This window comes from Oncorhynchus clarkii, chromosome 12, assembly GCF_045791955.1.
Source record: "Oncorhynchus clarkii lewisi isolate Uvic-CL-2024 chromosome 12, UVic_Ocla_1.0, whole genome shotgun sequence".
Lineage (NCBI taxonomy): Eukaryota > Metazoa > Chordata > Actinopteri > Salmoniformes > Salmonidae > Oncorhynchus > Oncorhynchus clarkii.
In genome coordinates, this window is record NC_092158.1 from 3,723,027 (window position 1) to 3,738,561 (window position 15,535).

Sequence of the window (15,535 nt, forward strand, 5' to 3'; positions counted from 1 at the left end):
TTCTGCTATAGACCAGGGCCCACCTCCCAGTGTTCTACTATAGACCAGGGCCCACTGCCAGTGTTCTGCTATAGACCAGGGCCCACTCCCAGTGTTCTACTATAGACCAGGGCCCACTGCCAGTGTTCTGCTATAGACCAGGGCCCACTGCCAGTGTTCTACTTTTGACCAGGGCCCACTCCCAGTGTTCTACTATAGACCAGGGCCCACTCCCAGTGTTCTACTATAGACCAGGGCCCACTCCCAGTGTTCTGCTATAGACCAGGGCCCACCTCCCAGTGTTCTGCTATAGACCAGGGCCCACTCCCAGTGTTCTACAATAGACAAGGGCCCATCTTCCAGTGTTCTACTATAGACCAGGGCCCACTGCCAGTGTTATACTTTTGACCAGGGCCCACTCCCAGTGTTCTGCTATAGACCAGGGCCCACTCCCAGTGTTCTGCTATAGACCAGGGCCCACTGCCAGTGTTCTGCTATAGACCAGGGCCCACTCCCAGTGTTCTACTATAGACCAGGGCCCACTGCCAGTGTTCTGCTATAGACCAGGGCCCACTCCAAGTGATCTGCTATAGACCAGGGCCCACTCCCAGCGTTTTACAATAGACCAGAGCCCACTCCCAGTGTTCTGCTAAAGACCAGGGCCCAGTCCCAGTGTTCTGCTATAGACCAGGGCCCACCTCCCAGTGTTCTACTATAGACCAGGGCCCACTCCCAGTGTTCTGCTACTGACCAGGGCCCACTGCCAGTGTTCTGCTATAGACCAGGGCCCACTGCCAGTGTTCTGCTATAGACCAGGGCCCACTGCCAGTGTTCTACTTTTGACCAGGGCCCACTCCCAGTGTTCTGCTATAGACCAGGGCCCACTCCCAGTGTTCTGTTATAGACCAGGGCCCACTGCCAGTGTTCTACTTTTGACCAGGGCCCACTCCCAGTGTTCTGCTATAGACCAGGGCCCACTCCCAGTGTTCTGCTATAGACCAGGGCCCACTCCCAGTGTTCTGCTATAGACCAGGGCCCACTCCCAGTGTTCTGCTATAGACCAGGGCCCACTGCAAGTGTTCTGCTATAGACCAGAGCCCAATCCCAGTGTTCTGCTATTGACCAGGGCCCACTCCCAGTGTTCTGCTATAGACCAGGGCCCACTCCCAGTGTTCTGCTATAGACCAGGGCCCACTCCCAGTGTTCTGCTATTGACCAGGGCCCACTGCCAGTGTTCTACTACAGACCAGAGCCCACTCCCAGTGATCTGCTATAGACCAGGGCCCACTCCCAGTGTTCTGCTATAGACCAGGGCCCACTGCCAGTGTTCTGCTATAGACCAGGGCCCACTCCCAGTGTTCTACTATAGACCAGGGCCCTCTCCCAGTGTTCTACTATAGATCAGGGCCCACTCCCAGTGTTCTGCTATAGACCAGGGCCTACTCCCAGTGTTCTGCTATAGACCAGGTCCCACTCCCAGTGTTCTGCTATAGACCAGGGCCCACTCCCAGTGTTCTGCTATAGACCAGGGTCCACTCCCAGTGTTTTGCTTTAGACCAGGGCCCACCTCCCAGTGTTTTGCTATAGACCAGGGCCCACCTCCCAATGTTCTGCTATAGACCAGGGCCCACTCCCAGTGTTCTGCTATAGACCTGGGCCCACTACCAGTGTTCTACTATAGACCAGGGCCCACTCCCAGTGTTCTACTATAGACCAGGGCCCATTCCCAGTGTTCTGCTATTGACCAGGGCCCACTCCCAGTGTTCTACAATAGACCAGAGCCCACTCCCAGTGTTCTGCTATAGACCAGGTCCCGATACCAGTGTTCTGCTATAGACCAGGGCCCACCTCCCAGTGTTCTACTATAGACCAGGGCCTACTCCCAGTGTTCTGCTATAGACCAGGTCCCACTCCCAGTGTTCTGCTATAGACCAGGGCCCACTCCCAGTGTTCTGCTATAGACCAGGGTCCACTCCCAGTGTTTTGCTTTAGACCAGGGCCCACCTCCCAGTGTTTTGCTATAGACCAGGGCCCACCTCCCAATGTTCTGCTATAGACCAGGGCCCACTCCCAGTGTTCTGCTATAGACCAGGGCCCACTACCAGTGTTCTACTATAGACCAGGGCCCACTCCCAGTGTTCTACTATAGACCAGGGCCCATTCCCAGTGTTCTGCTATTGACCAGGGCCCAATGCCAGTGTTCTACTATAGACCAGGGCCCACTCCCAGTGTTCTGCTATAGACCAGGGCCCACTCCCAGTGTTCTGCTATAGACCAGGGCCCACTGCCAGTGTTCTACTATAGACCAGGGCCCACTCCCAGTGTTCTACAATAGACCAGATCCCACTCCCAGTGTTCTGCTATAGACCAGGTCCCGATACCAGTGTTCTGCTATAGACCAGGGCCCACCTCCCAGTGTTCTACTATAGACCAGGGCCTACTCCAAGTGTTCTGCTATAGACCAGGGCCCACGCCCAGTGTTCTGCTTTAGACCAGAGCCCAATCCCAGTGTTCTGCTATTGACCAGGGCCCACTCCCAGTGTTCTGCTATAGACCAGGGCCCACTCCCAGTGTTCTGCTATAGACCAGGGCCCACTCCCACTGTTCTGCTATTGACCAGGGCCCACTCCCACTGTTCTGCTATTGACCAGGGCCCCACCTCCCAGTGTTTTACTTTAGACCAGGGCCCACCTCCCAGTGTTTTGCTATAGACCACGGCCCACTCCCAGTGTTCTGCTATTGACCAGGGCCCAATCCCAGTGTTCTGCTATAGACCAGGGCCCACTCCCAGTGTTCTGCTATAGACCAGGGCCCACTCCCAGTGTTCTACAATAGACAAGGGCCCATCTCCAAGTGTTCTACTATAGACCAGGGCCCACTCCCAGTGTTCTGCTATAGACCAGGGCCCACTCCCATTGTTCTGCTATAGACCAGGGCCCACTCCCAGTGTTCTGCTATAGACCAGGTCCCACTCCCAGTGTTCTGCTATAGACCAGGGTCCACTCCCAGTGTTTTGCTTTTGACCAGGGCCCACCTCCCAGTTTTTTGCTATAGACCAGGGCCCACACCCAGTGTTCTACTATAGACTAGGGCCCACTCCCAGTGTTCTGCTATTGACCAGAGCCCAATCCCAGTGTTCTGCTATAGACCAGGGCCCACTCCCAGTGTTCTGCTATAGACCAGGGCCCACTCCCAATGTTCTACTATAGACCAGGGCCCACTCCCAGTGTTCTGCTATAGACCAGGGCCCACTCCCACTGTTCTGCTATTGACCAGGGCCCACTGCCAGTGTTCTGCTATAGACCAGAGCCCAATCCCAGTGTTCTGCTATAGACCAGAGCCCAATCCCAGTGTTCTGCTATAGACCAGGGCCTACTCCCAGTGTTCTGCTATTGACCAGGGCCCACTCCCAGTGTTCTACTATAGACTAGGGCCCACTCCCAGTGTTCTGCTATTGACCAGAGCCCAATCCCAGTGTTCTGCTATAGACCAGGGCCCACTCCCAGTGTTCTGCTATAGACCAGGGCCCACTCCCAGTGTTCTGCAATAGACCAGGTCCCACTCCCAGTGTTCTGCTATAGACCAGGGTCCACTCCCAGTTTTTTGCTATAGACCAGGGCCCGCTCCTACTGTTCTGCTATAAACCAGGGCCCACTGCCAGTGTTCTGCTATAGACCAGGTCCCACTCCCAGTGTTCTGCTATTGACCAGGGCCCACTGCCAGTGTTCTACTACAGACCAGAGCACACTCCCAGTGTTCTGCTATAGTCCAGGGCCCACACCCAGTGTTCTGCTATAGACCAGGGCCCACTCCCAGTGTTCTACAATAGACAAGGGCCCATCTCCAAGTGTTCTACTATAGACCAGGGCCCACTCCCACTGTTCTGCTATTGACCAGGGCCCACCTCCCAGTGTTCTACTGTAGACCAGGGCCCACTCCCAGTGTTCTGCTATAGACCAGGGCCCACTCCCACTGTTCTGCTATTGACCAGGGCCCACTCCCAGTGTTCTGCTATAGACCAGGGCCCACTCCCAATGCTCTACTATAGACCAGGGCCCACTCCCAGTGTTCTGCTATAGACCAGGGCCCACTCCCACTGTTCTGCTATAGACCAGGGCCCACTGCCAGTGTTCTGCAATAGACCAGAGCCCAATCCCAGTGTTCTGCTATAGACCAGAGCCCAATCCCAGTGTTCTGCTATAGACCAGGGCCCACTCCCAGTGTTCTGCTATAGACCAGGGCCCACTCCGTGTTCTGCTATAGACCAGGGCCCGCTCCCACTGTTCTGCTATAGACCAGGGCCCACTCCCACTGTTCTGCTATTGACCAGGGCCCACTCCCACTGTTCTGCTATTGACCAGGGCCCACCTCCCAGTGTTCTGCTATAGACCAGGTCCCACTCCCAGTGTTCTGCTATAGACCAGGTCCCACTCCCAGTGTTCTGCTATAGACCAGGGCCCACTCCCAGTGTTCTGCTATAGACCAGTGTCCACTTCCAGTGTTTTGCTTTAGACCAGGGCCCACTCCCAGTGTTCTGCTATTGAGCAGGGCCCACTCCCAGTGTTCTGCTATAGACTAGGGCCCACTCCCAGTGTTCTGCTATTGACCAGAGCCCACTGCCAGTGTTCTGCTATAGACCAGGGCTCACTCCCAGTGTTCTGCTATAGACCAGGGCCCACTCCCAGTGTTCTGCTATAGACCAGGTCCCATTCCCAGTGTTCTGCTATAGACCAGGGTCCACTCCCAGTTTTTTGCTATAGACCAGGGCCCGCTCCCACTGTTCTGCTATAAACCAGGATCCACTGCCAGTGTTCTGCTATAGACCAGGGCCCACTCCCAGTGTTCTGCTATTGACCAGGGCCCACTTCCAGTGTTCTACTACAGACCAGATCCAACTCCCAGTGTTCTGCTATAGACCAGGGCCCACTCCCAGTGTTCTGCTATAGACCAGGGCCCACTCCCAGTGTTCTACAATAGACAAGGGCCCATCTCCAAGTGTTCTACTATAGACCAGGTCCCACTCCCACTGTTCTGCTATTGACCAGGGCCCACCTCCCAGTGTTCTACTATAGACCAGAGCCCAATCCCAGTGTTCTGCTATAGACCAGGGCCCACTCCCAGTGTTCTGCTATAGACCAGGGCCCACTCCCAGTGTTCTGCTATAGACCAGGTCCCACTCCCAGTGTTCTGCTATAGACCAGGGTCCACTCCCAGTTTTTTGCTATAGACCAGGGCCCGCTCCCACTGTTCTGCTATAAACCAGGGCCCACTGCCAGTGTTCTACTATAGACCAGGGCCCACTCCCAGTGTTCTACTATAGACCAGGGCCCACTCCCAGTGTTCTGCTATAGACCAGGGCCCACTCCCAGTGTTCTGCTATAGACCAGGGCCCACTCCGTGTTCTGCTATAGACCAGGGCCCACTCCCACTGTTCTGCTATAGACCAGGGCCCACTCCCACTGTTCTGCTATTGACCAGGGCCCACTCCCACTGTTCTGCTATTGACCAGGGCCCACCTCCCAGTGTTCTGCTATAGACCAGGGCCCACTCCCAGTGTTCTGCTATAGACCAGGTCCCACTCCCAGTGTTCTGCTATAGACCAGATCCCATTCCCAGTGTTCTGCTATAGACCAGGTCCCACTCCCAGTGTTCTGCTATAGACCAGGTCCCACTCCCAGTGTTCTGCTATAGACCAGGGCCCACTCCCAGTGTTCTGCTATAGACCAGGGTCCACTCCCAGTGTTCTGCTATAGACCAGGGTCCACTTCCAGTGTTTTGCTTTAGACCAGGGCCCACCTCCCAGTGTTTTTCTATAGACCAGGGCCCACTCCCAGTGTTCTGCTATAGAATAGGGCCCACTGCCAGTGTTCTGCTATAGACCAGGGCCCACTCCCAGTGTTCTAATATAGACCAGGGCCCTCTCCCAGTGTTCTGCTATAGACCAGGGCCCACTCCCAGTGTTCTGCTATAGACCAGGGCCCACTCCCAGTGTTCTGCTATAGACCAGGGTCCACTCCCAGTGTTTTGCTTTAGACCAGGGCCCACCTCCCAGTGTTTTGCTATAGACCAGGGCCCACCTCCCAATGTTCTGCTATAGACCAGGGCCCACTCCCAGTGTTCTGCTATAGACCAGGGCCCACTACCAGTGTTCTACTATAGACCAGGGCCCACTCCCAGTGTTCTACTATAGACCAGGGCCCATTCCCAGTGTTCTGCTATTGACCAGGGCCCACTCCCAGTGTTCTACAATAGACCAGGTCCCGATACCAGTGTTCTGCTATAGACCAGGGCCCACCTCCCAGTGTTCTACTATAGACCAGGGCCTACTCCCAGTGTTCTGCTATAGACCAGGTCCCACTCCCAGTGTTCTGCTATAGACCAGGGCCCACTCCTAGTGTTCTGCTATAGACCAGGGTCCACTCCCAGTGTTTTGCTTTAGACCAGGGCCCACTCCCAGTGTTTTGCTATAGACCAGGGCCCACCTCCCAATGTTCTGCTATAGACCAGGGCCCACTCCCAGTGTTCTGCTATAGACCAGGGCCCACTACCAGTGTTCTACTATAGACCAGGGCCCACTCCCAGTGTTCTTCTATAGACCAGGGCCCATTCCCAGTGTTCTGCTATTGACCAGGGCCCACTGCCAGTGTTCTACTATAGACCAGGGCCCACTCCCAGTGTTCTGCTATAGACCAGGGCCCACTCCCAGTGTTCTGCTATAGACCAGGGCCCACTGCCAGTGTTCTACTATAGACCAGGGCCCACTGCCAGTGTTCTGCTATAGACCAGGGCCCACTACCCAGTAATCTACTATAGACCAGGGCACACTCCCAGTGTTCTACTATAGACCAGGGCCCACTCCCAGTGTTCTGCTATTGACCAGGGCCCAATCCCAGTGTTCTGCTATAGACCAGGTCCCACTCCCAGTGTTCTGCTATAGACCAGGGCCCACTCCCAGTGTTCTGCTATAGACCAGTGTCCACTTCCAGTGTTTTGCTTTAGACCAGGGCCCACTCCCAGTGTTCTGCTATTGAGCAGGGCCCACTCCCAGTGTTCTGCTATAGACTAGGGCCCACTCCCAGTGTTCTGCTATTGACCAGAGCCCACTGCCAGTGTTCTGCTATAGACCAGGGCTCACTCCCAGTGTTCTGCTATAGACCAGGGCCCACTCCCAGTGTTCTGCTATAGACCAGGTCCCATTCCCAGTGTTCTGCTATAGACCAGGGTCCACTCCCAGTTTTTTGCTATAGACCAGGGCCCGCTCCCACTGTTCTGCTATAAACCAGGATCCACTGCCAGTGTTCTGCTATAGACCAGGGCCCACTCCCAGTGTTCTGCTATTGACCAGGGCCCACTTCCAGTGTTCTACTACAGACCAGAGCCAACTCCCAGTGTTCTGCTATAGACCAGGGCCCACTCCCAGTGTTCTGCTATAGACCAGGGCCCACTCCCAGTGTTCTACAATAGACAAGGGCCCATCTCCAAGTGTTCTACTATAGACCAGGTCCCACTCCCACTGTTCTGCTATTGACCAGGGCCCACCTCCCAGTGTTCTACTATAGACCAGAGCCCAATCCCAGTGTTCTGCTATAGACCAGGGCCCACTCCCAGTGTTCTGCTATAGACCAGGGCCCACTCCCAGTGTTCTGCTATAGACCAGGTCCCACTCCCAGTGTTCTGCTATAGACCAGGGTCCACTCCCAGTTTTTTGCTATAGACCAGGGCCCGCTCCCACTGTTCTGCTATAAACCAGGGCCCACTGCCAGTGTTCTACTATAGACCAGGGCCCACTCCCAGTGTTCTACTATAGACCAGGGCCCACTCCCAGTGTTCTGCTATAGACCAGGGCCCACTCCCAGTGTTCTGCTATAGACCAGGGCCCACTCCGTGTTCTGCTATAGACCAGGGCCCACTCCCACTGTTCTGCTATAGACCAGGGCCCACTCCCACTGTTCTGCTATTGACCAGGGCCCACTCCCACTGTTCTGCTATTGACCAGGGCCCACCTCCCAGTGTTCTGCTATAGACCAGGGCCCACTCCCAGTGTTCTGCTATAGACCAGGTCCCACTCCCAGTGTTCTGCTATAGACCAGATCCCATTCCCAGTGTTCTGCTATAGACCAGGTCCCACTCCCAGTGTTCTGCTATAGACCAGGTCCCACTCCCAGTGTTCTGCTATAGACCAGGGCCCACTCCCAGTGTTCTGCTATAGACCAGGGTCCACTCCCAGTGTTCTGCTATAGACCAGGGTCCACTTCCAGTGTTTTGCTTTAGACCAGGGCCCACCTCCCAGTGTTTTTCTATAGACCAGGGCCCACTCCCAGTGTTCTGCTATAGAATAGGGCCCACTGCCAGTGTTCTGCTATAGACCAGGGCCCACTCCCAGTGTTCTACTATAGACCAGGGCCCTCTCCCAGTGTTCTACTATAGATCAGGGCCCACTCCCAGTGTTCTGCTATAGACCAGGGCCTACTCCCAGTGTTCTGCTATAGACCAGGGCCCACTCCCAGTGTTCTGCTATAGACCAGGGCCCACTCCCAGTGTTCTGCTATAGACCAGGGTCCACTCCCAGTGTTTTGCTTTAGACCAGGGCCCACCTCCCAGTGTTTTGCTATAGACCAGGGCCCACCTCCCAATGTTCTGCTATAGACCAGGGCCCACTCCCAGTGTTCTGCTATAGACCAGGGCCCACTACCAGTGTTCTACTATAGACCAGGGCCCACTCCCAGTGTTCTACTATAGACCAGGGCCCATTCCCAGTGTTCTGCTATTGACCAGGGCCCACTCCCAGTGTTCTACAATAGACCAGGTCCCGATACCAGTGTTCTGCTATAGACCAGGGCCCACCTCCCAGTGTTCTACTATAAACCAGGGCCTACTCCCAGTGTTCTGCTATAGACCAGGTCCCACTCCCAGTGTTCTGCTATAGACCAGGGCCCACTCCTAGTGTTCTGCTATAGACCAGGGTCCACTCCCAGTGTTTTGCTTTAGACCAGGGCCCACTCCCAGTGTTTTGCTATAGACCAGGGCCCACCTCCCAATGTTCTGCTATAGACCAGGGCCCACTCCCAGTGTTCTGCTATAGACCAGGGCCCACTACCAGTGTTCTACTATAGACCAGGGCCCACTCCCAGTGTTCTTCTATAGACCAGGGCCCATTCCCAGTGTTCTGCTATTGACCAGGGCCCACTGCCAGTGTTCTACTATAGACCAGGGCCCACTCCCAGTGTTCTGCTATAGACCAGGGCCCACTCCCAGTGTTCTGCTATAGACCAGGGCCCACTGCCAGTGTTCTACTATAGACCAGGGCCCACTGCCAGTGTTCTGCTATAGACCAGGGCCCACTACCCAGTAATCTACTATAGACCAGGGCACACTCCCAGTGTTCTACTATAGACCAGGGCCCACTCCCAGTGTTCTGCTATTGACCAGGGCCCAATCCCAGTGTTCTGCTATAGACCAGAGCCCAATCCCAGTGTTCTGTTATAGACCAGGGCCCACTCCCAGTGTTCTACAATAGACCAGAGCCCACTCCCAGTGTTCTGCTATAGACCAGGTCCCGATACCAGTGTTCTGCTATAGACCAGGGCCCACCTCCCAGTGTTCTACTATAGACCAGGGCCTACTCCCAGTGTTCTGCTATAGACCAGGGCCCACGCCCAGTGTTCTGCTTTAGACCAGAGCCCAATCCCAGTGTTCTGCTATTGACCAGGGCCCACTCCCAGTGTTCTGCTATAGACCAGGGCCCACTCCCAGTGTTCTGCTATAGACCAGGGCCCACTCCGAGTGTTCTGCTATTGACCAGGGCCCACTGCCAGTGTTCTACTACAGAGCAGAGCCCACTCCCAGTGTTCTGCTATAGACCAGGGCCCACTGCCAGTGTTCTGCTATAGACCAGGGCCCACTCCCAGTGTTCTACTATAGACCAGGGCCCTCTCCCAGTGTTCTACTATAGATCTTGGCCCACTCCCAGTGTTCTCCCAGTGTTCTGCTATAGAACAGGGTCCACTCCCAGTGTTTTGCTTTAGACCAGGGCCCACCTCCCAGTGTTTTGCTATAGACCAGGGCCCACCTCCCAATGTTCTGCTATAGACCAGGGCCCACTCCCAGTGTTCTGCTATAGACCAGGGCCCACTACCAGTGTTCTACTATAGACCAGGGCCCACTCCCAGTGTTCTACTATAGACCAGGGCCCATTCCCAGTGTTCTGCTATTGACCAGGGCCCACTGCCAGTGTTCTACTATAGACCAGGGCCCACTCCCAGTGTTCTGCTATAGACCAGGGCCCACTCCCAGTGTTCTGCTATAGACCAGGGCCCACTCCCAGTGTTCTGCTATAGACCAGGGCCCACTCCCAGTGGTCTGCTATAGACCAGGGCCCACTCCCAGTGTTCTGCTATAGACCAGGGCCCACTCCCAGTGTTCTGCTATAGACCAGGTCCCACTCCCAGTGTTCTGCTATAGACCAGGGCCCACTCCCAGTGTTCTGCTATAGACCAGGGTCCACTCCCAGTGTTTTGCTTTAGACCAGGGCCCACCTCCCAGTGTTTTGCTATAGACCAGGGCCCACCTCCCAATGTTCTGCTATAGACCAGGGCCCACTCCCAGTGTTCTGCTATAGACCAGGGCCCACTCCCAGTGTTCTACTATAGACCAGGGCCCACTCCCAGTGTTCTGCTATAGACCAGGGCCCACTCCAACTGTTCTGCTATAGACCAGGGCCCACTCCCACTGTTCTGCTATTGACCAGGGCCCACTGCCAGTGTTCTTCTATAGACCAGGGCCCACTCCCAGTGTTCTGCTATAGACCAGGTCCCGATCCCAGTGTTCTACTATAGACCAGGGCCCACTCCCAGTGTTCTACTATAGACCAGGGCCCACTCCCACTGTTCTGCTATAGACCAGGGCCCACTCCCACTGTTCTGCTTTAGAGCAGGGCCCACTCCCACTGTTCTGCTATTGACCAGGGCCCACTGCCAGTGTTATTCTATAGACCAGGGCCCACTCCCAGTGTTCAGCTATAGACCAGGGCCCACTCCCAGTGTTCTACTATAGATCAGGGCCCACTCCCAGTGTTCTGCTATAGACCAGGTCCCACTCTCAGTGTTCTACTATAGACCAGGGCCCACTCCCAGTGTTCTGCTATAGACCAGGGTCCACTCCCCGTGTTTTGCTTTAGACCAGGGCCCACTCCCAGTGTTCTGCTATAGACCAGGGCCCACTCCCAGTGTTCTGCTATAGACCAGGGCCCACTCCCAGTGTTCTGCTATAGACCAGGGCCCACTCCCAGTGTTCTGCTATAGACCAGGGCCCACTGCCAGTGTTCTACTATAGACCAGGGCCCACTCCCAGTGTTCTACTATAGACCAGGGCCCACTGCCAGTGTTCTGCTATAGACCAGGGCCCACTCCCAGTGTTCTGCTATAGACCAGGTCCCACTCCCAGTGTTCTACCATAGATCAGGGCCCACTCCCAGTGTTCTGCTATAGACCAGGGCCCACTCCCAGTGTTCTGCAATAGACCAGGGCCCACTGCCAGTGTTCTACTATAGACCAGGGCCCACTCCCAGTGTTCTACTATAGACCAGGGCCCTCTCCCAGTGTTCTACTATAGATCAGGGCCCACTCCCAGTGTTCTGCTATAGACCAGGGCCCACTCCCAGTGTTCTGATATAGACCAGGTCCCACTCCCAGTGTTCTGATATAGACCAAGGCCCACTCCCAGTGTTCTGCTATAGACCAGGGTCCACTCCCAGTGTTTTGCTTTAGACCAGGGCCCACCTCCCAGTGTTTTGCTATAGACCAGGGCCCACCTCCCAGTGTTCTGCTATAGACCAGGGCCCACTCCCAGTGTTCTGCTATAGACCAGGGCCCACTATCAGTGTTCTACTATAGACCAGGGCCCTCTTCCCAGTAATCTACTATAGACCAGGGCCCACTCCCAGTGTTCTACTATAGACCAGGGCCCATTCCCAGTGTTCTACTATAGACCAGGGCCCACTGCCAGTGTTCTGCTATAGACCAGGGCCCACTACCCAGTAATCTACTATAGACCAGGGCCCACTCCCAGTGTTCTACTATAGACCAGGGCCCACTCCCAGTGTTCTGCTATTGACCAGGGCCCACTCCCAGTGTTCTGCTATTGACCAGGGCCCACTCCCAGTGTTCTGCTATTGACCAGGGCCCAATCCCAGTGTTCTGCTATAGACCAGAGCCCAATCCCAGTGTTCTGTTATAGACCAGGGCCCACTCCCAGTGTTCTACAATAGACCAGAGCCCACTCCCAGTGTTCTGCTATAGACCAGGTCCCGATACCAGTGTTCTGCTATAGACCAGGGCCCACCTCCCAGTGTTCTACTATAGACCAGGGCCTACTCCCAGTGTTCTGCTATAGACCAGGGCCCACTCCCAGTGTTCTGCTATAGACCAGGGCCCACTCCCACTGTTCTGCTATAGACCTCGGCCAACTCCCACTTTTCTGCTTTAGACCAGGGCCCACTCCCACTGTTCTGCTATTGACCAGGGCCCACTGCCAGTGTTCTTCTATAGACCAGGGCCCACTCCCAGTGTTCTGCTATAGACCAGGTCCCACTCCCAGTGTTCTACTATAGACCAGGGCCCACTCCCAGTGTTCTACTATAGACCAGGGCCCACTCCCAGTGTTCTGCTATAGATCAGGGACCACTCCCAGTGTTCTGCTATAGACCAGGTCCCACTCCCAGTGTTCTACTATAGACCAGGGCCCACTCCCAGTGTTCTGCTATAGACCAGGGTCCACTCCCAGTGTTTTGCTTCAGACCAGGGCCCACCTCCCAGTGTTTTGCTATAGACCAGGGCCCACTCCCAGTGTTCTGCTATAGATCAGGGCCCACTCCCAGTGTTCTACTATAGACCAGGGCCCATAAGCCGCTGGTCAAAACTCAAAAGTAGTACATGTACTATATAGGGAATATGGTGCTATTTGGGATGCATACCTTGATTCAGTGACACGTGTGACCCCTGACCTCTACCCCCCCATCCCTCTCTCCAGATCTGTTCTGAATAAAGCCTTCAGAGACCACACTGAGCAGCAGCACATCGCTGCCCAGCAGGAAGCAGCTCTGCAGGTAAGGTCTTGACCTCGTTGTAGAACTTCAGAAATGCATCCTTCCTTGTTTCCGTTTTAAGTAGGCATAGATCTAAGTGATTGGACGGATGTAAGCGAGGTGACCACACTGTAACTTAGACCAATCCAACCACTTCAGGTCTGGGATTTTTAACAGGGCCCTTGGGTAGCTTATAGGTGGCTCCAAAGCCATACTGCTCTCTGTATATACAGGAAGTGAAGTTTGTTGCTGTGCTGTCCGACTAAGGCTCCCTGGTTGCCGTGGTTATTGTTCTCGTACATTATTGTGTAACTCATCTTCCTTGTGGTGGTGTTGTTGTTACAGCATGCCCATACACACTCTTCTGGTTTCTTCATCACTCAAGACTCGTCCTTCGGGAACCTGATCCTCCCCGTGCTGCCACAACCAGACCCACCTTCAGCAGCAGAACTACAGAACCTTTAAGAAAACATGGCAGAAAGACCGACGGCTAGAAGTAGCCGTTGGCCATGGTGTGTTACAGATCAGCTGTTTGGTGTTGTCGAATCGACATGTAGAATCGTCCGGAAATTACCTGAAATTGGCTGTCGATATTCTGGTCAGAGGTGATATGAAATTGTAGGAGGTCCCGCTGCGTTTCAGAACATTAACTGCTCTGTCTCTTCCCTTCCGGAAGAACTGGTCTCTCTTTCTCTCACACTCACTCACTCACTCACTCACTCACTCACTCACCACCAGACCTTCCAGGATATGACAAATGGAGAAGTTTTGTTAACTTTAAAACTGACAGCTGATGAAACTGAGGAGTATTGTGGTCTGTAATAAAACCCTTTGAGGAAAAACTCATTCTGATTGGCTGGGCCTGACTCCCCAGTCGGTGGGCCTATGCCCTACCAGGTCCACCCATGGCTGTGCCCCTGCCCAGTCATGTGAAATCCATAGATTAGGGCCTAATAAATTCATTTAAATTGACTCAACTCTTTTAAAGTTGTTGCGTTTCTGTTTTTTGTTCATTATAGATTTGCCTTTGTAGACAGAAAACATTTTTTTTTTTTATGAAACCGGACAAATTGTAATATGGTAATTTTCTGTCTCCATTTTTCGCAAACCAAAAGAGTCACAATGTAAAAACTATATTATTGCATCGAAGCTACGTTGGGTAGCCTATAGTACTCTGAGTAAACAGTCTACATCCACGTAGAGCAGTCTATACGTTAAAAACGAGGCTCCAACACAATCTTTCAAACAGTAAAGCTATTTCAAAACCCCCAAAAAACACAATTTCCTGGTGATTGGAAGTATGTGTGTAGAGGTGAATTATAAAACCAGTTAAGTGGCTCCATGGTGTCAAGACAAAACCACCAACACAGCAGGCTGAGAATGGCCTGATCTTTTACAGATCTTTTGGTCTCACTAGTTGATTACGATTAGGAAATGAAATGCTTTGATTCTATTGTAAACGACTGGTCCATTGGTTGTTTACTTTTCTAGACTAGTAAGCGTTTGTTTGTTTTAAAATCAGTACTTCGCTACTATAATACCTGAATGTTGTCTAAAAAAAAATGTTCAACTAGTTAGGTATAGTAATCAGCCTGCTAACTGAGGTTAGCGGTCGCTTGGTGTAGCTGGTGCTACGCGTTGGTTACTCAGTCATTAGAACAAAAAGACACCGGTGTGTTACCAGAAACACTTACCTTTACACCGAACACACTTCCTATGTCCTCTAACATAAAGGGAATCAATGTTTTGGAGAATATTACTACACAACTCTGGCTAGATTGCGTCTGGTGAGACAACCCCCCCCCCCCCCCCCCCCCCACACACACACACGAACTGGACCTGTGTGTAAATAGCCATAATAATGGCATTTGAGTTTCGCCTTCAAAATAAAAGCCCCCCCCACCATTGGAAATGACACAAATGGTTGAATCAAGTCAAATTAAAAAAATGTGTAATGTTGTTACATTATTTAAATGAAATAAAATAAATTGTCAATAAACAGAAAACACTGGTGAAATCACACTGTGTATTGTATGTATTAGACTTTAGAATTGCATTGGGGGCATACTAATATGCATTTTATAGATTAAACTAGAGATTGTACATCCCATGAAATGGGGTATCAGCCTACCTACTCAGTGGCACCAACAGAACGACGTAGAATTTACACAAATACGATTGTGTAAGCTCTTATTGTGGGACTCTAAAAACCAGTGTGAAATGAGCCATATTAAATCAGCGGGCACCGTCAAAACCAACTACTTGAATGCCCTGGCCTACTCCTTGAAGTTTGCAGTTCTGTAAAAAAAAAAAAAACTTCTTTATCTTTTAGTATGTGTACTTTACTGTATTTATATGTATTACATGTCAGACCAAGCGATTGACTTGAGGCATTTTGACTTAAATGTGTAAAGATGCATCACCATTAGGGTAATGTGGGTCGTTAACAGCCAGTCCATCATTGAATGAGCTGTG

General features: G+C 53.0%; 1 protein-coding gene across 1 annotated transcript in view; it reads left to right on the forward strand.

Moving 5' to 3' along the window:
- The window catches only part of LOC139422646 (SOSS complex subunit C-like), a 34,655-nt gene extending 19,575 nt beyond the window's left edge, over positions 1-15,080 (forward strand). The window contains exons 3-4 of the mRNA XM_071173798.1: positions 13,006-13,081; positions 13,406-15,080. Coding sequence (XP_071029899.1) covers positions 13,006-13,081; positions 13,406-13,525 — 196 coding nt within the window. The 3' untranslated portion in view covers positions 13,526-15,080. The remainder of the gene's footprint in view (positions 1-13,005; positions 13,082-13,405) is intronic.
- Positions 15,081-15,535: the final 455 nt, after the last annotated feature.